The 26,996-nt window shown below is 45.0% G+C and overlaps 1 protein-coding gene across 1 annotated transcript in view; it reads right to left on the reverse strand.

Annotated features, from left to right (window-relative positions):
- The window catches only part of vn (membrane-bound neuregulin protein vein), a 148,574-nt gene that overhangs the window by 14,812 nt on the left and 106,766 nt on the right, over positions 1-26,996 (reverse strand). The window contains exons 4-5 of the mRNA XM_089590743.1: positions 17,067-17,209; positions 5,650-5,758 (exon numbers count right to left, since the gene is read on the reverse strand). Coding sequence (XP_089446869.1) covers positions 5,650-5,758; positions 17,067-17,209 — 252 coding nt within the window. The remainder of the gene's footprint in view (positions 1-5,649; positions 5,759-17,066; positions 17,210-26,996) is intronic.

The raw sequence follows: 26,996 nt of genomic DNA on the forward strand, positions 1-26,996 counted from the left end.
GTATCTCTTCATCTGTGGTACATTCAAGTTAACAACGACTGTTTGTCCCTCTACCTCGGAAAATAACACACACACACGAGGTACTTACAATGCCCCAACACGAGCTTGCAAGCATCCACTTCGCTTCAAGGGCAAACTATTTTTCCGGACGACAATGTGCCCCACCACCGCTAAAGCTCGGAGTTGAAAATGTTTTATGTGTACACAAAAGAGCCCTGGCTTTTCAAAGCACGTAATTAGAGATGTTTAAAAGCAACTCTCCAGCACCCGCGGTGACAATCAGAGAGGAGCGTTTAACCTGATTTTTTTATTTTTTTTTTTATTTTTTAGTTTTTTCCTCGTTCTGAAGAGTTGAGGCGAGGAGGAGCTTTCCTGGAACTTGTAATCGCCGAGATGCACATGGTGCGCAGGAAGAGACACGAGATGCGGGCTGTTTCGGCGACGAGAGCTTTCGAGCTTGCGTATACACGTATGTGGGCTGGGCGCGCTGCAACAGCAGTTAAGATAAAATTCCAGGGCCCCTGAAAGTTTCGCAATGGTTTCGGTATTTCGTATGATACAGGGGTGCGCGCGTGCACTGGTCTGAAAGTTCGGCGGAGCAGGATTTCGCGGGAAAGCCTAGGGATTCGTTTTCGGATTGATCGGATGGGGGGGGGGATTTCAACTTTGAAATTGATATTTTTCACCGTACGCGAGAAAACAATACGAAACGGAGCCTTGGATTTTAAAGGGGTGGGAAGAGTAATGCCGCTTCTTGGGACTGTAATGAGAGCTTTCACGTGACACGTAAAATTTTTTTTGTGCTCGAAGATCGAATATAATACTGGAGGAGGGGACAAAAGACGCGCGACTTCCGGAGGAGCTGGTTACGAGCGACTCGAGATGGAAATACCGCCCACAGAGTCCATTTTTGCAAAAAAAAAAAAAAAAAAAACGCATCAGACAAGTTTGTTGGAAAGTGCATTGCGGCTCTTGAAAAGCTTTTCGAAAAATTTTACCCGATAACTCGACGAGCGTGGCTGTGAAAAAGCAAAATATTGGTTTTCGAAGATCGACGTCACTCCAGAGAGCGTTTGATTCGCTGGGAAATCAATGTTGAACGCCCCATGGCTTTTCGCGAAAAAAAATGGGGGATGGATATACCTACTTATTAAAATTCCATCCGGATGTGTTCTGAAAAATCGAGGGAATAAGCGCGTGTTTCACGCTCGGGCATTTTCATGCACGGCCCTCCCACGAGCTTGTAACATTATGCGCGTTCCGTGCGCGTTTCTTCTCTCCCCCGCCGATATTTCAGAAACGCGAAAGCGGAACTCAAATTGCACGGAAGCAATCGAAGGGGAAAAATCTTTATTACTTCGGCGTGCAACGCGACTGCGTGGAAAACCATTTGGAAGATCCGACGCGGCGATCCATATCTGAGCTGGCACTGTCATTGTCGTGCGTATTTTTGCTGTACGATTGTTATTGACTAGCGCGAGGATAATTTTGTTACCTATACCCACTGTGCATTATTGTTTTGTTACGGGTTTGTCGATACTTTGATAACCGGTTGGTTTGCCCCGAGTGCCTTTTTACCCCGACATACTGCTTTGCAGTTTCACAGAGCATGTACATATAGCATCGGTGCAAACACAGCCAGGCGTATAATTGCGCAACTCGGAAATTCATAAAAGTTCTGCCGCTCCGCGTTCGAGAACAGTGCAAAGGGTATCGAGTACTTTGGGAGCTGTTACGGAAGTTGGACGAAAGGTTTGCATCGAGTGGAACTTGAGTTTGTCAGGATGCTCGGAGAGAAGGAAGGAGTACAAGATATATGAGGGGGGGGGGAATTCCGACAGACGGACGATACGCAGCAGGAAAATTGCTCGCGAATCTCGGGGTAAAATTTCTCCTGCCATCGCGGCGTGACAAAGATGTACATAGCGTACAAAACTTTCCAGCTGCGGGTTAAAGGATCGATTTTCACTGTGGTTGCGGGAGGTGATTGGCACGTGGCCTCTGCTCTTTTTTTCCCTCACCCGAGCGCCGAGCTTTCTAATTTTCCGCTCTCTGCCTTTATATATTTCACAACGCGAGCCGCTCTTTCTTCGTTTAGCCCTCAAATATTTGTCTGTCCGCAAAAAGCGCTGTAAAATGGGGTAACGAAAGGTTAAACACGGGCATGATGGCCCGCGGAGATTGTGCGTTAACGAGGAGTGGTGTGCACGCGGGAGGGTCTAACGAGGCCCAATGGTTTCGGGCGAATCGACAATGCAATTAATTTTGGAACGGAAACCCGAGGAACCAAAATAACTCCGGTGTGATGCATAGCGTGGGAGCACAGCAAAGAGGACCGACCGCTCGAGAGCAGCGGGTTTTAATTACGCCATCAACCCGTCACCGAAACGCTCTGGCCGGTGGACGGCACCACCTGCGCCAAAACACGCGAGAGAAATCATAGGCATACACATCCCACTTGGGAGCGAGATATTGCGGCACGTCGCGCCAGCTGCACGTCTGGAGTCGCCGTCTTGCGCACATTGTATATATACGCCGGCGGGGGTGGGCGTCACCTGGACTTTATTATTCGATACCTCGGTATCAGCGAGCAATGGGCCGAGCGTCGCATCCCTGTGGCTCCGTGCCAGTGTATACTTTTATATAACCGTCCTTATGCTGTCGGTGTATAGGTAAACTCGTCGCGTGTCCAATCATAGATAGGGTGGTGGACTCTTCGCGCACGGATGAACCTTCGTCGGGGGTGCCCTCCATGGAGACCGCGCGCATACGTGCGTGATCGAGTTCGGGTGAGCCGGCTCGTCCATTTATCTTTTCTCACCAGGAAGGAGACTAATTGAGAGGATAGCCGGGCCAGATCGACCGTAGCCGATGCCACACTGACGTATCGCGAAAATAACGACGGTCGTCGTTCCAGGTCTTTTGTCACTGGGTGGGTGGGCTCGTTGGGTCGGGATGTCTCGTCTGTTTTTTTTTTTTTTCCTCTGTTGATCGTTGTTACGTGTATACCTGTACTCAATCTTCATTTGGAGTCTTGGCTCTGCATTATCGAGGCGATTGTTTGCTAATGACGCCGATCGGGGATTGAGGTTTTGGCTCGTCGTTACTCAGTTTCGTCGCTCTCTTGGAATTCTCCAGTTTTATAAACTTCGTGGCGAATCTATCCACACACTCTATTCGTAAATAGAGTTGATAAATACAAATTACGCGTTTATTTGACGCAAGGTGAGCATGTCTGCCCGATTCGACCCACGTCTGACCAAACTCGGTCTTTACTACTGAAAATTTATAATTCGTCATTTATCGTTGTACAACTGACAATTTTCACTGCTTCAGTCGACTCCATTGTTTTTTAATATGTACATCAATCAAATAAACATTAGTTTGTGTTCTTCTACACGTATCTATTCCACGCACCGACCCTTACAAAGTGAGTAGAACCTCTTAAAACATGATTACTTACGTTTGAGCTGAAAAATTTTATTCTAGTCATAAAAAAAAAAAAAAAAAAAAACTAAACCACCCTACATCTTGCTCCAACACAACGAGCGCACTTTCCAAAAGCCCCGAAACAGCATACAACCGCAAGAGCACCCCTTTCGTCCAGCGGTAAGGCCGCCGCAGTGCAGGAAGAGGTTCATTAACGTGAGGTCATAAATTGAATAAGCTGCTGAGCGAAATTTCAACTAGATACATCGCATAGACACACACATGGTAGGCCGTGTGCTTGGACCAAGAGATAATATCCGCACACGTGCGAGCCAACAATGAACGGTTCGACGGTATGGCAAGGTAGCTGTCCCTCTTTGACTGCGCGCCTTGACCCTCGTCGCTGTTGTTCGTCGGACGAGGCTCTTGTAGGCCTTTTTAGCATCCACCTACCAGCTACTTTGGCTGTGTGTACTTGGCGTACGGTAGCCAAAGAGCCCCCCTTAGCGAGTTATTCCTTGTTGGAAGAGTCAAGGAAGAAGCTTATACACTGCTCGAGGATGGGTAGGCGTAGGGTGTACGCAAAAAGCGAACTTTGGCCTTTTTTTTCTCGCGATTCTTTGCACTCACATATATGCATGATCCTCATGCCCCACCCCTCTACTCATGGTCACTTTTGTTAATGGTAATGCGTGACTTTGACGCAAATTAATTAAACGTCAGGCTCGTGCGGCGTACCCCACAAATTAAATAGATTTGCAAACAACGATGTCGAAATAATTGCATGCGAGAGCGCTGCTGGTGTCTTTCGCGAATCTGAATACGCGTGGTGCCAGGAAAAACATTGAAATTCATGTGTACACGCCACCTCTCCGTGGTTTTCGGATACCGTTGGAATTTTTGTAACTCGCTGTCACGGCGCTTGTGTCGTTGGGGCTTTTGTTTGAACAAACACTTTTGGTTAAAACAATGTACGTTTGTACTGATCGTTGGTGAAAGAGGTCTTTGGTGGATGCTATATTATTTTTAAATCTGTTAATATATGATTCATCAAAATCAGGTCGGTATTTTATTCAATTTTATCGTAGGAAGTAACTGAGATAGTAAGCAATAGGACAATAACAATTTCTCACGTGTATTTAATTACGTGAACTTATGGGACTGACAAATGGTAATTTGTAGTACTTGATTGAGTTTGTGAATTTACAGAATGAGAAACCAAATCCTACATTAGTTAACAAATAACACCGCCCGAGAGAGGTTTTTTTTTTTTCTGAAATATTCAAGAAATCGTGTACAACCAGAGAAAGAGAAAGAAGGGGAGGAGAAGGTAAGGATAGGGGGGTCGCACCCAGACAGCCAGGTCCGAAATGAGAAAATCCCCGGAAAAGCACGAACCCCCGAATAAGAGTCCTCCCCCGAGCAGCTCGGGGATGCCGGAAAAACTCGCGAGGCGCAGCAGTAAATAAAAATAGCGAGAGCGCTCCTGCAGGCTCCCCCTCCCGGAGTCAATATCTGGAACTGCGGACTAACTCTCGGAACGGGTTGGAGATGAAAACGGTCAATGTTCCGTTCGGCAGGCCATTTCTTTTTTTTTTTTTTTTTTTCTTCTTCTTCTTCTTCTCCTGCCGGAAGGAAGAAAAAAAAAGAAGGAGACTCTCGAATGGCTCCCGCTCTTTTTTTTCTCTTTTTGTGCCGGCTGCTGCGCAGCGTCTTCCGTGTTTGCCGAGTAATTCGAACGAACAGACGTTATATAGAATAAGCGCCACTTCGGCGAAAAACGTTAAAAGCGAGGGAGAGAGGGGGGAGGTTGCGCGCAAATGTATATATACGGGGCAAGAGTAGCAGTGCAGCTTAGCCCGAGTTGAAATTGGCTCTGCAAAGTTTTTGAGAACACGAGAGTTTAATTGGCTTTGTAATGGCTTTCGGCTGAACAGAAAAGGGATGCATAAGGGGGGAAGGGGTGGAAAAATGGGTGTGGTTTTTTCTTCCCACCCTTAGCTCGTTAAACGAATGTAAAAATCGAGGATGCATTGATTAATCGAGGAATAATTACCCATTGAGGGCAGTGTATCCTCGTTTGAGAAAGTTAAAGCTCAACTCCTCGTTGGCGAGTGAAAATTTTTAATAAAATATTTACTTTAAATAATAATAGTAACAATTTAAAGTGAAAAAAAGGAAAAAAAAAAAAACATGTTTAAGGGGGTCGATGGATCTTACCTGCAGGCTGGCTCCCCGACCGTCTCGAAAAAGAGGCAGGTACCACCGTTCATGCAAAAGTCGCCTGTGATCGGACAGGGCTGCTCTTGCCTCAACCACGCCGCTGTCGCTGAAAATAATAACAAATCATGAGTTTTACGAGGAAATATTTTCAGAGCGTTATTTGGTGGGGTTTTTTTTTTTTTTTTTTTTTTTTTCATAAAAAATTTCAGTAATGATTATTGCTGCTGTATTTTCTAGAGTAAACATTTAAAAAAAAAAAAAGAAAAAAAAAAAAGAAACTACGCACGATTGAATCGAAATCGCACTCTATCAGAGCCAACACGATTTCCTCGGGGGACTCTTCGAGGTACAATCAGCTCTTCTCAAAAGCGGGGGTGTACACAATGCAACGTATGTTAGGTGTGTGTGTGTGTGTGTGTACGTGCAACGACGAGCAAAGCGCGCTCGAGTCGAGCAAAACTCATCTCGATACCTAAGCGCCTTGACTCGGGGCGGTGGTAACTGGGGCTCGAGGAGCTTCGTTTTCAATTTGCAGTCCCCTGGATTCTCCTCCCGAGATTCCTCCCCCTCTTGCCTCATGACAGGCGAGCAAACACGCACAGCTTTTGTCGCAGTCGCTGGATTTTAGCATTAAGGGAGGGAGAAAAAAAAACCACGAACCACTTTCTACCCCGAGCGCCTAATGCCCTGTTAGTTCTCGTTACGACTAACGAGCAAGGAGGGGGTCGCGCGCGACAACTTTCGCGCCGAGAGGAAATTTCAATTTCGCAAGGGGCTGAAATATACCTGCTGCGGCCACTCGGCGTATCGCCAGTCCGACCATTTCCTCCTACAGTACACGCGATACGACGTCGCTCCAGCCCCCCCCCCGGAAACACGTTACCAATAAGGCAGTCCGCGCCTTCCGCCTCCACAATTTATGCTCCGCCGTAATTTTCCCCTTCGCAACGTCACATTTTTCAACAATTTTTTCGATTTCCCATTCATCGCACCCCTTTCCCCCCGTAGAGTCTCTTGGGACGTGGGTATACGTATTTATACTTCCGGAGGCATAAGCTCGATAAAAATCCCCCGATGAATGGATCATCAAAAAGTGCAACGGCGCATCCGTCACTCTTACAACAATGAATCAGCTCCTTATCGCGATTTCCATTGTGTAAAGGATTTTTTTTTTTCGCCCCCAAAAACTCTGTAATATATACTCTCGCTTTTTATCACACGCTCGCCGCTCATAAATATCACCCGCCAAATCTAAAGTATTTATATACACAAGCGCGTATAGAGCGTAGGAGAGGATTTTAGCGGGGAAAACCCATTACGTTGAATTATAGCCGCGTATTTTAAATTATCCGCCACGTCCCATAAATCGATGCGTGTATGGACACCCCGTGGAGTGGGTGTCCCATACTGTTTCCTTTCATCGCTGGCGTACATCGTTCATCAGCTATATTTTTTCGACGACTTTTTCCCGCTACCTACACAGTACGGGAATTAAAAAAGGCAGAGGGCGACTATGATAAATCACGAATCATTAGAGAAATCGATCAATCGGCTGTTCCTGCACTTCCAAGATTTTTATCCCCTAAATAAATCTAAGGCCGGTGTACACAGAGATTCAAAGAAAAATGGGTCATCACCGTCCGAAATGTAAAATTCACTGCAAGAGTACCAACAACGAAAGCTCGAACATCATTAACGAAGAGCAGAGATGGACAATCGACCTTATTAGTCTACCCTTTTCTTTGCCCCTCAACCTCGAGGATACGTCAACGAGGACACCACGACAGCAGCTCGTACAATGCAATCCCCCCCCCCCCCCCCCGAGAAATTCAATGCGCTCCTGCGGCATGTCTTTTGTGTTTGTGTACGAGCTCCTCTCCCCGATGTTCGATAATACCGATTGAATGCACCCACCCCTTGATCTATCGATTGCCCGCGGGCGCACGTAATTTGGCCCCCGCAAAAGCGGAAAATCTCGCCCAAGTGGCTCGCAGTTGTCGGGGAGGAGGACAGATGGATACAACCCGAGCGTAAATACTTGTGTAGGTAGTGGCAAACTTTATCAAAAGAAAAACACGAGCGAGCCGAGCTGGGGTGGAAAAGAAAAAAAAAAGTAGTCTCGGCGCGCCAACTTTTTCCGCGAAGCCCCCGACAAATTCCCGTATCTCCGGGCGAGCCGCAAAAAACAGGGCAGAGCACCGTGTCCGGGGGTGATCCATTCGCGCGTGGGGTAACGCGAGGAGACGTGGATTAATGACAGCTGCCGGGGAGCCATAATTTTTCGCCCGACCGGTTACATGGGGGGGAGGGAAAAAAAAGCTCACCCGCGGCTGTCTGTGTTTGCCCTCAAAAGAACAAGCCGAGGACGAAAGGACTACTTGTCGTCCGGCGATTATATCACTCGGAATCGCGTACAAAAGCCCCGGGCGTCCGAAGCGCGTTTATAATTTATGCACCGTCGCCGACTGTCTCATATCGAAAAGGAACCCCTACGCGTATGGCCCCCGGACAAATGGCTCCTCTGGCGACCGTATGTATACCCCTCCCTCCTCTCTGCTTTTGTGATGCCCGTCGTAACCACCTGCCAAGTACTCCCGGGTTATTTCTCCACCTCGTGAATTGTATCGTCTCTTTTCTCGTGCACGTATGCCGACGGTCCCTCCCTTCGTGGACAATTAGAGCAAATTTTGAGCGCCACCCCGAATCTTCTTCCTCGTCGCTTCTCAAAGGGGCCACGAGTTTGCCGAGGTTTTCTCTTACCGCGTGGAAATAAACAATCCCTCGGCAGTAGCGACTGTAAATGGCCTTTTGGATTGCCATTATTACTCACCCTCCCTTTACGTACTTTGCGTTGAACAGATCGACGCTTCACGAGAACAATATTTGACGCCCAAGGAGCGAAGGATTCTACGGCGTCTCGTGTTCCTCGTTAACACGCGGCTCCTCTGTGTCACTGTAATCCGTCTACATCCACCCTCTTGTGGATTTTTTTTTTCTCGAGCTATAACGACCGAGGGATTTTCTTCAAAGGGCCGTGCGACACCTCTTGTGATGACACGAGCGTGAAAAATAAGGACAGCTGCGGGGGTAGGGGATGCGTGGAAGTGTTGCGAAGTAAAAAAAAATATGTGACGATCTCCGGCCAAAAACAAACGACGACGAATCGGTTTTTGTTTATTCAGGGGTGAAAGTGGAGCAAGCGCGCGTACCAGATTTCTCTCGGCGCGCCGAGGTTTTGGGCTCCCTTTTGAGGCGAAGAGACGGTAATATGTATACACTTTACGAGCGAGCGTGATTTTTTTCCCTCCATTGAAAGCTCAGCTTGAATTACATGCTCGCTTCGCTAATACGGGAATGATAAATAATTTTAGTCGCGCAGGGGGAGACGCATTTTTTCAAATGGAACTGGGACGTTCGTGTTTTTTAATGAAAAAAAAGAAAAAAAAAACTCGACGAGAATGGGCTTTTAGTTGCGCCACCGGTCGAGTGTAGCGTCGCTGGTTTTTCTATATCGGGCGCGCGTGAAATGCACTCATTGAAAAGCGCTCCTTCCCCCCCTTAATGCGTGTTCTTTTTGCCCCCGCCCGCCCCTCGATGCTGTAAATTCGCGCGGGCGAAACTCTGGAGTGGCGGATAATACGACAATACGCTCTCGTTGCGAGTTATTTTTTTTAAATTGCTTTCAACGTGCGATACATTTACGGCTCGTGAAACGCGTTCTGATGATTTTTTTTTCTTTTTTTCTTTTCTCTCTTGGTGGATTGAAACAGTGAAAATAACGCGGTTTTGCACAACAATCGGACGAGGACGAAAAAAACGCGTTTTCACGTGCACGACGTGCATTTTTGTTTGGGGAAAGAGATTATTTACGCAACGTCATCTGTAAATACGTTTTTTTTCTTTCCTCATTGGATATCATTTACTGAAAAATATTTTGCAAACGAATGGAATTTTTTTTCATACTTTAGAGACAATATGGTTTACTTCTGTGCTAAACCTTTATCCTGGAATGAGGGTATTTGTTGCCGAACGTCGGAAAAGTTTTAAGCTCCGAATTTCGACTTGACCCAGAATTGAAACAATAAAAATAGTGGCTACATTCGTGAAATAGACTGCACTTTAGCACAAAAGGCACGGCATAGGTATTTATCGCCACAGCAAAAAGTTTAGCTGCGACATGTGCAACGTTCTGTATGACGAAAGGCTTTTTTTAATCTCTAAGCTTTTAGGTTAATACTTTTTCCAAAAGTGTAAACTGAAAAATACAGCTCTGCTCCTCGAGTTTCATAGTCGTGAAATACATATTTAAGATCTTGAATTTTCACGTTTACATCTTTAAAAATTTTTTTTTTCGGATTATCAATATTACAGTCGTACGGGAAAGCATTGTTCATGTGATCTAAAATTTTACTGTTTTAGGGTCACACGTAGCAGTATGAACTACGATTGTCTTTCCTCCTCGTCTTTTCGAAAAAAAAAAACAAAGAAACTTTTTGCTCTTCCGAAAATACAAGGCTCTCATACCGATCATCATTACCCTAATTTTAGTTGCCTTTCTCCTTGTCATCGTTCTTCGTTAAATTTTCCCAGAGTTGTAGAAACTAAAATCTCATTCACGTGACTTTATGATTTCCACAAGTAGAAAAATTCAGGGACTCGTGTAAATAAAAAAAAAAAAAAAAAAAGCTATTGAATGTTAAATTTACGCACACACATACGCGCTCGGGGCGTAAAAAATAATTCATACGCAAAATAGAGCAACCCACGTACCACGAGACCGTAAAACGATATTTCTTTTGTCTTTGAACTCATATACGCGTTACGAGAGAATTATTACGAAACAATGCAAATGGCCGGGCTTTTTTTTCCCCCCTGTTCCCATACATCACCGGAATAGTCGCTGTAGCCGTAGCGTATTCTCGGGCTCGCGTTCCGAGAGGAAGAAAAGTTCCAAAGCGTCGTATTATAAGCTCGATTTAAGTGAATAAGAATATTCTCCCCCAACGCTTGTACCCATGTGAGTTGTCTCGGTGAGTGTGTGTTTTTAACGTTTCTTGGCTCGCTCTTTTTATCTGGTATAGTTCGGTCACTGCTGTATCTCTTGGAGTGTCTCCAAAGCGGTTCTTGTACGCAGTATTTTATTACGCTTTCTCGTCATTGTACTTTTAAGTTGATAAAAGGTTGAGAAACGTGTATTGGGAGGGAAAGACTTTTTAATTGAAAGTTTATTAGCTTAGGTTCATCTCGTGGTTTATTATAGAGACGCATACTTTGAAACATTTCATTGATGGTAGCACAAATGGGGATTTTAAAAAAATTCTTTAATCTCAAAAGGTACGTATTTTAAATGATAAAGTCACAAAGAATAATCATAATGTGGAAATTAACCTGATGTTGAAACGCATGTACAGTTTGGGCACTTGTTTATGCGCAACGAAAAAAAATCACATATTAAACGAAGATCCAATAATTAATTTGATTTCAAAGATCTACCAAATAACGGTACTATGATGACAGTCAAATGACTCCAATGAAAATAATTAAAAACAATTACTTTCTGGCTTGTATACGACGTCCGCAGAAATTTTAAGTAGATACAGTCAAGCATCGGTAAGACGCGCTAAATGTGCATTCTAATACCTCGACGCGGTTGCGCTTATAACGTAATCGCTTACGCGAAACCCCGTGATACGCACTAAAGATAATTCCCCAAGATGCTCGCCGAGAGAGCGCCATTGAAAATTTACCACAGCCAAGCTCGCGTTACCCCGCAAAACATCCAAAGTAATTGCAACAGCCTCGGAGCGACGCGAAAGGCACGTTTCCAGCGTGCCTCGTATTTTCGCAGTCAGACGTATACATGTACGTGTGTACGTATACGTACGCGCGCAAGAAGTTGCCAAACTCTCCACTGACGAGACTCGGGTACGTGTGCGAGTTTGCGTGGGCGCGCGTCGGGCGAAAGCGAGCAAACACTCGTGCATAAGGAAGTGATCTGGAGAAAGCTCACGCCTCGAGGTCTTATCTCGGCGGACAGCTGGAGGGACACTTGGGTTTATTAAAAATACCAACCAAGACAACTTTGCTTTTACTCGGATTTATAATAAACATTTTATCGACATCACCATCGTGAATGTACCGTTGCGCGCGAAAATGGGTATTAATATTTCATAGAAATGTAATGAATCAGTAGACATTACTTTTTGATTCGATGTCTGGTAATACTCAAGTGAAATTCACCATGAAAATATAATAAAAGTAGAACGTCACGAAGTGACTTTCAAAATGGATTATCGGTCAAATAAAATATTCAAGCTCTGCAAAAATGAAATGTGCTCATTTCCATGCTTCACATTCATGAAGGGCATTTAAAAATTGCAATAAATAAAAAAGTGTGAAAGCCGAGGTAAAAGCTAATCAAAATCCCTTATCCAATAGGTAAAAAAAAATATATATATATTCCATCGAAGCCCTACTACGTATACTGTAATAAGCGAGAATTTCCAGTTTCCAGGGTATCAGGAGTATAGTAAACCCCCCGAAGTTCGTTAGCGAAGTAAATCGAAGATTAAGTGCTTTTTCTGGTTCCAGCCTCGATAATAATGCAGTGGCTGGGGCTCGTGCATTAAACACGGCCCTAAGTAGCTCCTGCGGTGGGCGGGTCTCCCAACCCCCCTCCCCGAAGGTGAGATATCGAGGTAATGTCTACACGGCGGCTCGGTGTATCGGCGTTCTTATGCTTGCAGGGGCTTGAAGGTGTGTGGTATCCATTGTTGCCAAATGCCTGGGAACACAATGCGCGCCGAGCTGTTGACACTTTGGAGCGTCGATTGCGCGCCGCGCTACATTCTTCACCTTCCCCTTGACTCTTCCACTGTTCTGCTCGTTGGGAAAGTTCGTACGGGGTAACTTTCATGGGGTGTTCGTTACGTGCTTTTCCAAAAAAAAAAAAAAAAAAAAAAAGGACTCGACGTACAATCAGTAACAAAGCAAAGTTACATTAACCAGTACATTCCATATATATTTTCGTCAGCCCCACCGAGGCTTTAGCAATGTGATATCGCGTAAAATGCGGCGCATAATTTACAAAAGTCCTCCCGAAAACGCGCAAATAAACCGGTGGTCCGCCTCCCTCGCACAATCGGCCCAATCAGAACTCCTCCCGAGAACTCGAAGGCAAAGTTGTACATCGAGAGGGGTAGGGAGAGATCTCAGCAGTCTCCTCGGACCCAACAATGGCCGGGCACTGCCCTTCTCATCCTTCACGCGCACCCCCAAGGGAGCCAGGACCGTCCCATCTATCGGCGGCCAGTCGATGTATAACAATAATTCAGCCGGTGGCCCAGGCCGGCTTGATGAGATTAATTGTCAGCAGCGCACTAAATCCACTTGTCGCTCGCGACTCCCGGGTCGTTATTGCTGCTGCTGCTGCTGCTGGTGGTGGTGGGTAGAGACCGATATCCGACCCTCTCTGCGCGTAATGAGCACGAGTTCATGAACGGGGGGAGATGGCTTGTTTCTAGGGATATGGTGCGTATATAGACTAGTGGCTTGTCGGGGCGCATTTCTCCCCGTGACTTTCACCCCCCCCCTCACCTCCACACCTACTCGTTATCCTCCTTGTAATTGAGGCATTGATGAGCGGTCTTATATGCTTCGGTCTGTGTGTATATACAACCTCAACGGAGCGTATTATGAATTGGGTGTGTGCACCAGTGGGGTGCATAGCTTCACATTGACTATCATCATCATCATAGTTATGTATATGCATTTGTTCTCTCTCTGATTGGTTGTACTTGGTGCATCGTTGCTGTGCAAGTATTTCTTATTGGGGTCGCCACGAAGGTTCATCCGAGAATGCGCGTCTGTATGCACATCGGGGTTGGATTCGTTAGCTATACCGTCAACGAGTATAAAGCCGTGGAAACGGAGGCTAATTGTCATCAAGGGGATGCGGTGTTGTTCGCGTCTTACATACTATCCAGCTGACACGTCGTCTTATCATATCACTCGTGCACAATTATTCAAACTTGATTGTCAATCCAAAGCTGCGGTGCAGAAAAATTAAAAGAGCGATCGCGAGGAAAGATAAATCTTTGAAAGCGTCGTAGTCACCGAGGGGGAGAAAGTCGGGTATATCGTCGGGCAATCGTCATTTTAAGAGGACACAAGAGCGCGTGTTTGCCGTGACTTCCGCGTAATGATTCGCAAAGAAAATCCACTCGAGTCTTGCGCCCTCGGCTCTCCCCCTATCTTTTTTTTTTTTTTTTTTTTTTTTTTCTCTCTTTATACGCCGTAGCCCAGTAATATACAGAGCAACTCGCCTCTCGTCAACAGCGAAAGCCGTCTGAGTGGAGAGATCCGAGGGTAAAAAGTGGCGAGTCCAGGGTTGCATGAACAACCACCACCACCACCACCCCCTGCTGCTTTTTCCCTTTTTTTCAGAAAAAAAAAAAAAAAAAAAAGAAAAGAAAAGAAAAGAAAAAAAAAGCCCCAGCCTCTTATGCGCTAGCACCCACGAGCAGCTTGGAATGCGCAAGGGGTGCGTGACCGCTCGAGCATTTTCGCAGTAGCGTAACTTGGGCACGGAGCGACGACGCCGCTTTTATTACGACTCCGAGAGCAATAGACTCAAGAAAGAGAGGGGCGGGGAGAAAATGTATGCAAAAGCGGTACACACGTGTGCGTGTGTGTGTGTGTGTGTGCGCGCATGGACATCGGGAGCGCAGCGAGAGGGGGTTATTTTCTATGGAGCGACGGAGCGAGCGTGCCCTACGAGACAAATGAAGAAGTCGCGGTGGACCGGAGCTTTTTTATTCATGAACATTTTAATGAGACCGCCCCCCACCCCCCCCCCCCCGCCCATCTGCCCGCGCAAACTGGACACGTTTTATTTTGCCTCACCCTCCTGGGCTACTATTTTTAGTTGTCTCGCTCGCGCGGATTTTTGGTCATATACTTGCCTTTCTTCTCTTCCGTTTCGGCTAATACGAGGGAGCTTTACCGCTCTCCGCGGTAGCACTTCATTAAAATGCTAATTCGGCTTCGAATGTGCTCTCGCTCGGGATTCTCTTATAATTAAACCGGATGCTTGATTTAATTGTGCTCTCTCATTCACGATCTTTTTTTTTTTCTCTTCTATAATAAACTAAAAATGTTACTACATCCATACACGTGTGGACCTCGCGTGAAATCACTCGTGACCCGCTTTTACATCTTTGCTTGGAAAACATAAGCTCCTTCGATGAGAATATTCGTCGTAAGACTGTTGTATACTTTTTCGAAAAAACGTTGCCGTCGACGTGCCCCGTCATCCGAGAAATCGCGGCCCTGAGCTTGCTCCAGCCTCGGCTTACTGACACGTATTTTCCAACAATGACTTTGCTTTCAAATCAACGCCACTTCCACACTTGACACTTCCATACCGGCGCCTCTCGGTGCCATTACGAGATTGCCTCGCCTTCGTTTCGCCAATTTACACGGACCCGAGCTTGCGACTGATTTCGTCAAACCGTACCGCACGAAACACACATTTTTTTAATAGTCATGGCTCTCTTATTAGCGTACAACCAAAGAATCCCCGTCTCGATTTCTTTGTCAAAAGCTGGCGAACAATGGGAGCTAATTAAAATGTCCCCCGTATCGACGTGTGTAAAACAAAATTACCTCTCTCTCTGTTCATCGAGGCGAAAAGAGCAGCCAGCTCGCAACCCGATCCCTTCCGGGAGTAGCGTGCCTGCAACAACAACTGACACGAAAGGGATGAGGTAGAAAAAAAAGGGGGGGGGGAAAAGTCAAAGCCGAAAGCTCGGAGCTTCACACGAGACGAGACACGGGAAAGGAGGCGACACGCCCACGGATACACACAGCTCCCTCTAATAGGTGGGCTCTCTCCGTGCACACGAAACGCGGACGCTGCACGATCCGCAGTTCAATAGGGAGCCGGCGGATGCGTTACTCGGGAAATTAATAAAGAAATACGTTTGACAAAGGAGCCCGGTGAAAAATTAATTAAAAGCCCAGGCGCGGTGGAGGCTCGATTCTGAAAATAACATTAAATTCTCTTTATGCTTGTCGTCCGCGTGCATAATTCCCATTTTTTCCCCCCGAGTTGCACTGCAAAGGTATATATACGGGTTTTGTCAGAGAGAGGGTGAAAAAAAAAAAAAAGAAAAAAAAGTTACAACGCGAAACTTTAATTTCTAATGATGATAAATTTTCCACCGCGCGGAAAAATAGAAAGAACGCGCGGCCGGGGTGGAGGAAAATAAACACTAGACAAGAGATCGAACGAGGGTGAAAAAAAAAGGGGAGGGAAAAAAAATTTTCCAAGCCAGCTAGTCAGAACGAGATACACGAGAGCGGAGGATAAATTGTATCCTGGGAAATTGGCTCGGCCTGATCTCGCGTGTGTATATACGCAAGCTCGGGGAAATATCGTTCAGAACGAAGAGAGAGGGAGGGAGTTAGTGATTCTGCACTTTTAGGGGTCAAGCTGCATCCGCTGGCTCCCAGTACCTCATTGTGCTGCCGGCTTTTTCTTTTTCTCCTCGTCACGCCGAAACGAGCCAATCGACCGCCTCCCCCATCGTACGAGGGAACGCATTATACACTCCAAGCGCGTTTCGGGGCATTTCTCGATGATTTAACGATTTTTTTAAAAATACTCTCCCACAAAGTCCGGGCAGCGATGATTATTTTCCACTGTCGGAGCTGTCGGGGAAATTTTGATCGGAGCTTTTGATTTTTAAGTTATTAAGAGCCAGCGATTATTATCAAAAGCACAAATGTATGATGATTTCTCGACGAGTGCCCGGATATTTGATTATTTGTTTGAAGGAACGGGTTTAACAATCGCGATTTTCGAGATTTTTTTTTTTTTACATATATATATACTCGTTCGGGCCGTGAATTTGAATACCAGGCTTATGTATTCACGGCTGAGTAAATACAAGCGTGAGGGTGAGCTTTTATTTTTCAAGCTTACACATTTTTCGCTTCCTCATCGATGAATTTTCATTTCTTTTTCCAATAAAAACTAATCCCTCCTTTTTCGCGTGGGAGATCAAATTTATCGAGCCAAAAATGAAAACAACTCATGCGACGAGGGAACGCGTTTTCACGCACCAGCGAGCACTAGCTTGAATTTTCGGGTCGCAAGTAGAAAAGCAGCATGTAAAACCAACCCCTGCCGGCCTCGAGAACAGCCAAAGTGTTACATCGCACGCTAATCGTCGTTTTGAATACCCGGTGAACTGGAAGAAAAATGTATCTGCAAAGAGTCCCATCGATCGAAATTGCCATATTGTTAAATTGACGTCTCATAAGAGACTAATCCACTAAAAATCGATCATGGAAAGAAAAAAAGAAAAAGAAAATGTTGGTACGTTATATAAATAGGCCCGTATACTTACTGGTCTCCGGAATTCTCGTATCATGATAGACTAGAAGCTGGGCCGCGAGTGAAGCCCTGTGACCGGAAGTGCTCTCGGCTACGCACTCGTACCTTCCGCTGTCCTCCGGTCGTGCCGCCGATATCACCACTTTTGATCTCCGCCTGCAACCAAAAAAATGGTTTTTCTTAAAAAAAAAAAAAAAAAACTCATCTTAATTTTCAATAGAGCACCCCATACGATAAAAGTCCATGCCCCTCCAGCTGGGAATTAGCATAACGACGATTCGATTCTACGGCCATTTATGCACAAACAGAAGAAAGGAAAGCGCGAAGTAAAAGGAAAAAAAAGGCAATCGCCGGTAAAATAAAAAGTTAGAGGGCCGATAACGCGGGTATTATTGAGCCACTCTGGAAAAGAAGGGCCGAGGAAATAGCCGGGCCACCGTACGTGGGAGCCCATTAGAAATCATCAGCCGAGCAGCTGCAGCGTTAACAGCGCGATTCGGAGCTCCTCCCGTGTACAGAGGCAAGGAGCCCCGGACCAGGAAAAGGAAACGAATATAAAAATAGAGGCTTCGCAGGGAGCTCGTGCCGCGAAAAGGTTCAACAAGGATTTCATTTCATTTGCATATCCCCTCCTCCGGGTTATATCCTACCCCCACACTCCTTACATACATTCCTATACACCGGAGGGAGGATAACACGTGGAGGTACAGCGCCAGGGTAGTTAGGGGTGGGGCCTCTTTCGTCGAGTCTCTCTGTTCAGGGATGAGGTGGGGAAGAAGAGATTTTCCCGAGGGAGGCCGGCTGCTCCTCGATCACACGGCTACCTATTGAACTCGGCTGTGCGCGGCCGTCGCGAATAATTACCTCGAGAGCTCCGACCTTTTTTTTTTTCACCAAGGGGTTAGAGTCCGCGGAAACTCTTCGACTTTACTCTCCGATTTCTCCCTGAAACTTTCTTCTTATTTACCTCGGTGACTTGAAAATTCTTTTTCGCGCGCTAATGCCTTTGCGCTTCGGCTTGGCTCGTCGTGCACCGAGGGAATTAAAAATCGACTCCCTCGGCTTTATTGGGCCTACTACTACCGTTGCTCGAGTGAACTTTTCAGACTATATCGCCGAAAATGAAAGAAAAAGCAACTCAAGATTCTCGTGTTCATACCATCTTTTCCCTTCCTTTCTTTGGAAAAATTGTTAATGCGGAAGATTGCAAACAGAGTCAGAAGAATGCCGAGTTTTTACAATTGTATAACTGTTGTAAGGATTGACTCGTTCTCGAGGTATGGGGCAGTTTGATGCAAACAATTGTCTTTTGAGGGGCAACAAAAGCCATTGAAAACATTTCGCTGCTGTTTTTAATCGCTGAAATGGAGTGACGACTGTAATGTGCTTAGTTATAAAAGTGTTTATTTTCGGACTGTGTTGTCCGGACGGGGATGAAAAAAAAAAAAATATATTTTGCATCGTCGGGTGTAAAGAGTATACAGTTTGTTCAACAGAATGCGATAGGTACGTTTCACAAAGGAACGAGCGTTTTTTGCATCAAGTCCAATGAAAAATTTTTTTTTCCTCCCTCCGAAGAAATGCTGAAGAAAATACCAATATCTCCCCAACGTGACAAACAGTATACTGTTATAAAGAAAAATATGTCCCTTGAAATTTCGGCCCTATTTCGTTACAAAGGAATATTACATTACCCTCCAGAGCAGAGGGTCATGCAGGTGATCAAAGAAGTAGAAGCGAGACTACATGGGTGAAAGACGAGTACTGGAAACCTAGACAAAAAAATAGGGTGGGAAAATAATTTGCTCCCCCCTGCAAGGTGACGTCAAAGTTTTTACTTTCGCGTGAAGCCTATTCTTCTTTTATGCGGGTTTACAGCGTACGTCTGGGTCGTCCGTGCACATCTTCTTCAACGAGGTAGCACCGAGAGATAACACTTGTAGTGTGAAGCTCGTGCCCTCCAATTTACGAAATGGAGGTGTATCGGGTTTGCGAACAAGTAAATGTTTATGGTTTTTATCTTTTCGCGTAAAATTTTTGGGTTACAAGTTGCGTTGTGGGGAAAAAAGTACCCGATGCACGTACGTCGCAAAATTAAAATACTCGAACGTAAATTTAAGTAAATTTACCGAATGAAACCAGCAAAAGCTGGTATTTTAATTTAAAATCAAGGGTCAGCCCATGGACGCGCTTACGTATACACATCAAAGAGCGGCCATTTCAATATTAAACTCGATGTATACAAAATGACTCTAAAAAGAGGGAGAGAGAGAGAGAGAGCTACGTGGGGGAGAAAAAAGTGCAACTTTTCACTTTACTTTCCTCCCTGTGGAAGCCCCCTTGCGTTGCAAAGGCAGCAACAGTAGCAAAACGAGAAAAACGGGTGTTTGAAATCATACTTTTCTCACGTTCGTCTATTTCTTGCATTCAAATCCGCGTCTCGCTCCCTTGGCCCCCTCTTCGACCGACCACTTTTCATCAGACAGCATTACAGGAGTTTTCGCTCCGTTGGGCCGCCCTGAACTCCCCATCACTGTGGCGAAAATGCACGAGGAGAAAACTTGTCCGAGACATGTGAATCGGAAGTGGACACCACATCGGATGCCCGAATGAGATGGTTTTCATTATGCGCTGTTTTTGTGTGCTCTAGGGTATACCTTAAATTTCATTTGAATGCATAAACAGCGAACCCTTGTAAAATTTAAATTTTTGATTTTCATCGTAATTAGTGTAGTTTTTGTTGTCTTACATTACGTTTATAATTAACTCTTTTGTATAGATAACTTCGTCTTAATAAAACACGATAACTTGTGGTACAGAGATTTTATTATTTTTCTATTAATTTGTGTACCAATGTTTTATACAATTGAGTTCCAGAACAAAGGCACAGATTTCCTTAAAAAAAAAGCCAATTTTTCATCCGGGAATAGTTGGAAATTTCAATCTCACAACAAAAAATTAGCTGGAAAAGTATTAAAGTTGCAAAAAATACACTTGTCTTGGTTTGAAGTACGATGACACAATTTTATTTTTTTTTTCCGTTTAACTTCACGCACTCGGTGATTTTATATTCAAAATGGAGACAGCAAAAAAATACCACGTAATTTTTTTAGCTGTATTGTACCTTCAATATTTCTAAGCTCTCTCGACGCGTACAATATGTCATGCGTTGATTAATACTGCAGCGACAAAGCAATGTCCCGCAGCCAAAAAAAGCTCTCAAAGGGTACCTATCGGTCACGTTATTTTTCCTCGCACCAATATTAATTCTCTCATTGACCAACCATGGGCTGTTCAATATCAGATATACTGTTTTATTTTCTTACAATGTACCCATCAACAAGAAAACTTGAAAAAAAGTTTAATCGTCAAACATTCAGCTCGACACGAACGCGCAGTCCAAAATTAAGCTCATTAGATGACAAATGGTAAAAAAAAAGGCCCCGATAAAACGTAATAATCACAGCAACATAGTGAAAACGAGCCAAAAAGAGGGAGATGTTACGAAGAGAGACCTTTCGGTGTAGGTACAGGTATAATCTTTAGCGCGAGTCCGCAGAAACGGAACAAGATGAAAGAGCAAAGCTCGCAGGGCGAGGGGGGAAAAAACGAGAGTAGAGCCATAGCGGGCGGAATAGCTGCATATCCCTCTCCCTTTCGCATCAACGAGGCGGAATACATAAATAGATTGATGCGTCCCGTTTTCCGGTGTGTTTCGCTCGAGAGCCGCTGCGAAAGCTCTCCCCTGATGGCACACGTATAGCCGTCTCACGCGCTTCCGTCTCTTTTCCACCGCGAACTTTTCCCTCTTTCTTTCCGTCCCGATTCTTCCCTCCCGGCTCTTGCCGTGACGCGCGACCGGCGGAGCCGCAGTCTAGACGGAGCGTCGATTTTTACCGCGATACCAAATTAGAAACAACTCGCCGTCCCTCGGTCTCTCCGTGTACACATCACGGCAGAGTCCTCTGTACTCTTTGTCTTTTTCAATTTTCCGTCACCACTGGCTATACCACCGCGTGAGTTCACAGACGTTCAGGACTATATAGAGCACGTGTTGGGATTTTTTTTTTTTTTTTTTTTCATACCGTCTATATTTTATCCTTGCCACGCGGGGCACGAGTTGGCCGGGGGGGATGCGTTTTGCCGCGGTTGGGTATACTAATGAAAAGTGCCCGTCTTCAAAGGGAATGGCAAAAGAGTACAAATGAAAATCAGATTTTCGCCCTTTTCGTTTCTCGTTGGCGCGGTGGATCTGTTTCACTCGGTAGCCATTTTCGCGTGATTCGGTCAACTTGGTTTACACGTGGCTTACAGACTACATTTGACGTGCTCAAACGCTAATATGTTGGCGCATAGAGTTAAAAAACTTTTTAAGCTGCGTTAATAAAGTATTAAGTTTTTTTTTTTTGTGAAAATTTTGGAGTAATAATTTCCAGTGCTCTAATCCCTTAAAGGTCGGATTGCACCGTCCGCGTGGATTAAAACATTAAATCAAGTTTTTACAATTTTAAGCTCTTCCGGGAGTTTTTATCATTCAAAACGGGATTTTAAATAAAAAATTCCGAGTGGTTGCGTAGCTTCTTTTTCCCTCTATTTTTTTTTCTCCATTCAACAACAAAGCTAGCAATTTCAAATAAATTAAAACATTAATATCATTTATTTTTGCTCCAACATTTAACAACATTTGGTATGCTCTTTCGAAACTAATTACCTTCAGTTACCGAAACCTTTGCTCTGCCTGCACCGTCTTGGTCTACTCTAACTTACCAAATTATTCAAGCCTATACTCTTAATGCAATCATACCATTAAAAAAAAAAAAAAAAAAAAATCACGACTGACCGTACTTGGGGTCCAAGGGATCCTCGGTTCAAGTCGAGAGAACTTACCTGTACACGTACGTACTCGCGATAAAATGTGGCAAACGCGGAAAAAGCACCGTATCTTGGCACGACCCGCTCATTTCCTGCTCGCGCGCGTCTTACGTAAGATCCCGACGATGCACCTGAACGCACTCGAAACGACTTTTGCGCGGACGCTGCACCCGAGCTTGGAGTGGAGCCATGTGGCACTCGCTCGGACTCGGGCTGCAAAAGCTTTCGCGCAAGCTCAGCCGCGGGGGATTATGTAAAAAGGCTTCATTAGAATCACGCTTCGAAGGCATCTCGTCGAAATAAGCGATGCTCGATTGCACGTCGTTTTCCACCCCTTCGACCACCCCTGTTTTTTTGTACGAAATAATTCATTTGGTGAATGAACCGTTGATGGAAATCTCATTACCACGGGGCGGTCGAATTTTAAGCTCGAACAGCGTTTTCGCTGGGAACAAAGTCGCGCTCGCAATTTGCCGAGGGGACAATCGACGTTCTCTTGCTGTCCACGCATTTATATAAGTACTTGGGAATTGAATGGGACGGCGATTGGTGGGGAATTTTTGGCGCTTAAAATAAAACATTTAATGGTCGATGGGTGCGTTTGGAAAATCGATCAGTCGAGTACAATACATTCACTCAAAGCTTCCATTCGTTACATTTAAATTTACTCTCCGTCACACGCGTTGTCTCCATGAACACTGATCGATCAATTACACCCGATGCTCCGATGAAAATTTACCATCACTTTGTTGGCAAATTTTGCAACGCAACAACGATTGTGATATTTAATGAAAAAGCATTGAAACACGATTTTGTTATATATATTTATTTGTTTTATCCAACAGTTGGAATTTTCTTTCGGAATAATCTTCCCAAGCTGATAAAATTTAATTACGAGCATCACAAACCACATTACCTTTCGCGCAAAAAGTACGAGAAAACTCGACATCTAGAATCCCGCGCAATCATGGCTGCAAGCTCACATCAGCGTAAACGTTGAAAATCCAACCGAGTCCGCAGAAACAAAAAAAAGAAAAAACCTCAAACAAACTTATTCATACAGAGTATACGAACGAGCGCGCGGAGAAAATTACGGGATAAAACAAAAAAAAAAAAAAAAGAAAAGAAAAAAACAAACAGAGCACGAGTGGTACGCGGGGCATTTAGGATTTCAATTTTTCTCGCAACGCTCCGAGCTAAAGCTCACGAGGGAGTACACACATACACCGGCCGAGCGAAAACAACGAAAGCAACAATAGCCCCGGTAGCAGTTGCAGGCACGATCGGCCGAGAGAAAATCGTCTATTTTCAAATAAATACCACTTTCAAGAGCTCATCAAACCGAGCTCTCGCGAAAAGCCCCGGTCTCCAGCGGAGAAGATGAAATGGAACGAAAAAAAAAAAGCTCGGGGAAACGTACACTCGAAGCTCCCTCCAAAGCGCCGCGCAAACGGACAGAATATTGGTACTCTCGCGCTCCCAACGCCCGAAACATTGAATCCACGGCCCTCGTATCTCTCTTTTCCCGCTGCGCTCCACGGCTAAAGAAGCGCGGGGGAACAAAAAAAAAGGGGGGGGGGGAGCTAAGGTAACACTCGGGGAGCGCGAAAAAGAGAATAAGACGCCCGAGAAAATGGATGTCTAATGACATCCCGGCAAAGTTGCGAGCACCCCCGGTGTATACACAAGCCGTAAGCGATCCATCTTGCAACGGGAGCACAGCGTCGCGTCGTTCTTCCCTTGTACACCCTGTACCTACGTGTACGTGTCTCTCTCTCTCTCTCTGCACGCGCCTTGTTTTTCCTCCATCCAGCACAAGTAGTTAATGGTTTTCTTCTCGGGAAAGAGAGATGGTTGCGCACGAATGGAGGGAAGATCGTGCCGGGGCCATTGCACGCCGATGAAATAAGAAAACAAACAATGACGGCGACCGTATGGGATTCTCGAGCGATGGATGCCACGTACACGGCAAAACACAATGTAAGAAACAGATTATCCTCCGAGTGATTATTGTAAAAAACCAATGGCACCGCTATTGTCTTCTTTCGGCACGGCTTGTTTTCTTTGATTGGTGGTCACTTTTATTCATCATTGACGCAGTGGTTGACAAGAGTCCACACGTGGTACATCGCGCGAATGACCTTTACGACACATCGTGATCTCACCTCCGATTGATAGGCTGCAAAGTGCACAAGTACAAATTAGACGAGGCGCGAAATGATGGATGCGAAGTCTCGCGCGGAGGAGACCCTCGGGGAACTCATTTTCCTCATCGAAAGTACTCGTAAGCCCGAGGAGGGGGGAGCCGTTGTGATTTATCGGCGTTGAGAAATTTTTTCACTCATCTGTTTTGTCCCCTCGTGAAATCAGATGCTGACGCGCGATTCGTCAATTTGATGCACTTTGTAATTGTCGAGCTTGCGAGACATTGTTCGCTCCGTATGTATGACTAATGGAAAACTTTTTATGGATTCAGGTCAATCGACCTCCCACTGCTCGTTGTTGGCTACTTTGCCATAAAAGCATCGAGACGAAAGACAACCCGTGGCACGGACACACGTGCTATTTGTGCACTTACGTACACCGGATGCGCTGCAAGATTGATGAAGCTTACAGAAGAAGAAACAGACAGTTTGCGTATACATTGTTCCCGAAGTGCCAGGAATCAATGTTAAGATTGAATGATCCTCCGTCTACGCTGTTACCATTGCTTTCGCCATTCGTGTTGATCATGATTAATGAATACGGCGTACAACGACTGCAAGTAGACGGTAGATCATTCAATATTGGTATGATTCCTTTAACCCATTTACGATTTTTCCAATAATCGTCACAACTATATTCATCCAATCCTTACTTTTCTCGGGTGTTTTCAATGTAAAATCAAGCATAGAAACCGAAAGAAACATGGGATTTTGAAAAATCTCTAAACTTACTGTGTAGTGGAACAAATATCCCCCATCGATACTCTTTTCCGGAAAAAAATATGTGCTATTAAAACACTCGGTGTAATGAATGTTTTTTAAGCTCATTCACATCCGAGTGCATAAATCATCAGCATTCCATAATCTAGTCATTAAAACTCATGTTACCCATATTTATTGTTTTAAATAATCACGAATCCATCTGTCTCGTGCATAGTTACGGTTCGTTCGTACCCTCAGACACACGTGGAAAACGACTCTCCAAGGGAGGGGGGATGGTAAAATCGTAGGAAATGAGTTATTTGGCTCGCGATCTCGCGAGGGATACGCTCAATCGAGCGGGAAAGGCGCTCAAGAGTCGACGACTCCTCGATCGTGCGCCACACTTGGCAGCTCGAGTATACGTGCACGCGCTCGTCGAAGCTAGACAAGACGACGGCTCTCTCTCTCTCTCTCTCTTGCTTCAAATGTATGTATAAGTATACTCGGCTAATTATAGACCCAAGTCGGTGCCATTGGGGTACGAGACGGAGCGAGGCGGCTCAGTTGATTACTGCGGGCTACGATTGGGCTCAAACATTCGAGTGGAATATATACGTACGCTTGGATACTTTATAGAAATGGTATCGTGTACGGAGTTAGTTTTGTTAAGACATACCATTAGCATAGGTGGACACTAATGTTTTTATTACTTTTTTTCATCTAGAATTACTTTGGAAATCAAGGCAAATCACCATCGATATTACTTAAAGATTAAACAATAATTAATCACAGTTTTTTCAATATGCAAAGCTGACCTCCTCAAAGTCTCGATAAAACGTCCAACACCTTTTCGAGCTTTTAGCAGTCTTTGAAAGACTTAAAAGTCTTGTTACTTCAAATGGACTTGAAAGTCTGGGCAATATTTTTTAATTGACTTGCACAGCCCCTCGAGCTTTTTCAAAGGGTTGAAATAGCTTACAAAAATCGTAGACCCTCGAAAAGCTTCTTCGTGGCTAGCCAATCGTGATAAATACGCAATAAACTCATGTGCGTTCCATCAGTCGCCCATCAGTGTGTAGCAGCGGGAAGGGGCCCTCTGAAGGTTTATCCCCCAGCTTCCACGAAATACAGGAGCCGCAGAGATGAAAAGTTCTCGTGTGCCCGACTGGCTTTAAGTCGGTCGGATTTTCACCGGGAGCAGGGAAAATCTCGGTTATGTATAGGCGATGCACCGTAAGATCAGAATTCACTCGAAAAGCCCGGGAGTGGGTTACTCCATTGAAGAGGGGGCTGAGCTCGACTTGAATAGCTTTTTCTTGCGAGCGAAAAACAAAAAAAAAAAAAAGCTAAGAGAGCCACTTTTTACCCTGTACGTGTGTACATGCTATACACGTGGACGTATATACAAAGCATCATCGCTCGAGCCCGGCGCGTTTGATTTATCATCTCCGGGGCACTTGTGTCCCACTGGAGATTCCGGTGTGGTAAGCCTGTGAAGTTGGCCTTGTTTTTTCTTTCTTCCTTCCTTTTTTTTTTTTTTCTACTTTCCGAGCGATAGCACTCGATATTTTAGTGTACGCGAGCTTTTATGTCGGCGAAAGGAGGCCTCTTTTCCCCCTTTTTTTTTTTAACACAGCACCAGAGAAGAAAGACCGCTTCTGCCGTCGGTGGGAAAGGTTTTCAATGTATTTTGATTGAGATTTTTTTTTTTGTTCCTTGTTTGGCGGGCGTTGCGGTTTTTCTGTTTTCAATAGCGTCGAGCAGTCAGGGCTTTTTCAACAAAAAACTATTACTCGATATTTGTTTTCAAAAAAAGATATTCCGATCGTAATTAGCGACCTTTGAAATTTTTAGTCTCCCTGTTTTTTTTACAAGCTCCAAATTGGTTTCCGAATTCTTGCAGTTTCATTTGTCTCGCTTCGTAAAGTTTATGGACGAAAAACAATGAAATCTCGAAACCTAAAGAACAATAAACCAACGGTTTGTATTAAAAAAGTTCACCAACTGCGGCTCGAAACTCCAACCCCAGCTCCGTGCATTGAATCCTCCCCTGCAGTCAAAATTTTATTGCAAACGCAACTATCGACGTAAAAGTTGCAAAAACAAAATAAATAAAACGAAACAAAGGCAATTGCATCGAAGCTTTCGTTGCGACTTGATTTGTT

Source organism: Copidosoma floridanum, unplaced genomic scaffold, assembly GCF_036245765.1.
Source record: "Copidosoma floridanum isolate Cflo_tuat_1 unplaced genomic scaffold, Cflo_Japanese_pri ptg000013l, whole genome shotgun sequence".
NCBI lineage: Eukaryota > Metazoa > Arthropoda > Insecta > Hymenoptera > Encyrtidae > Copidosoma > Copidosoma floridanum.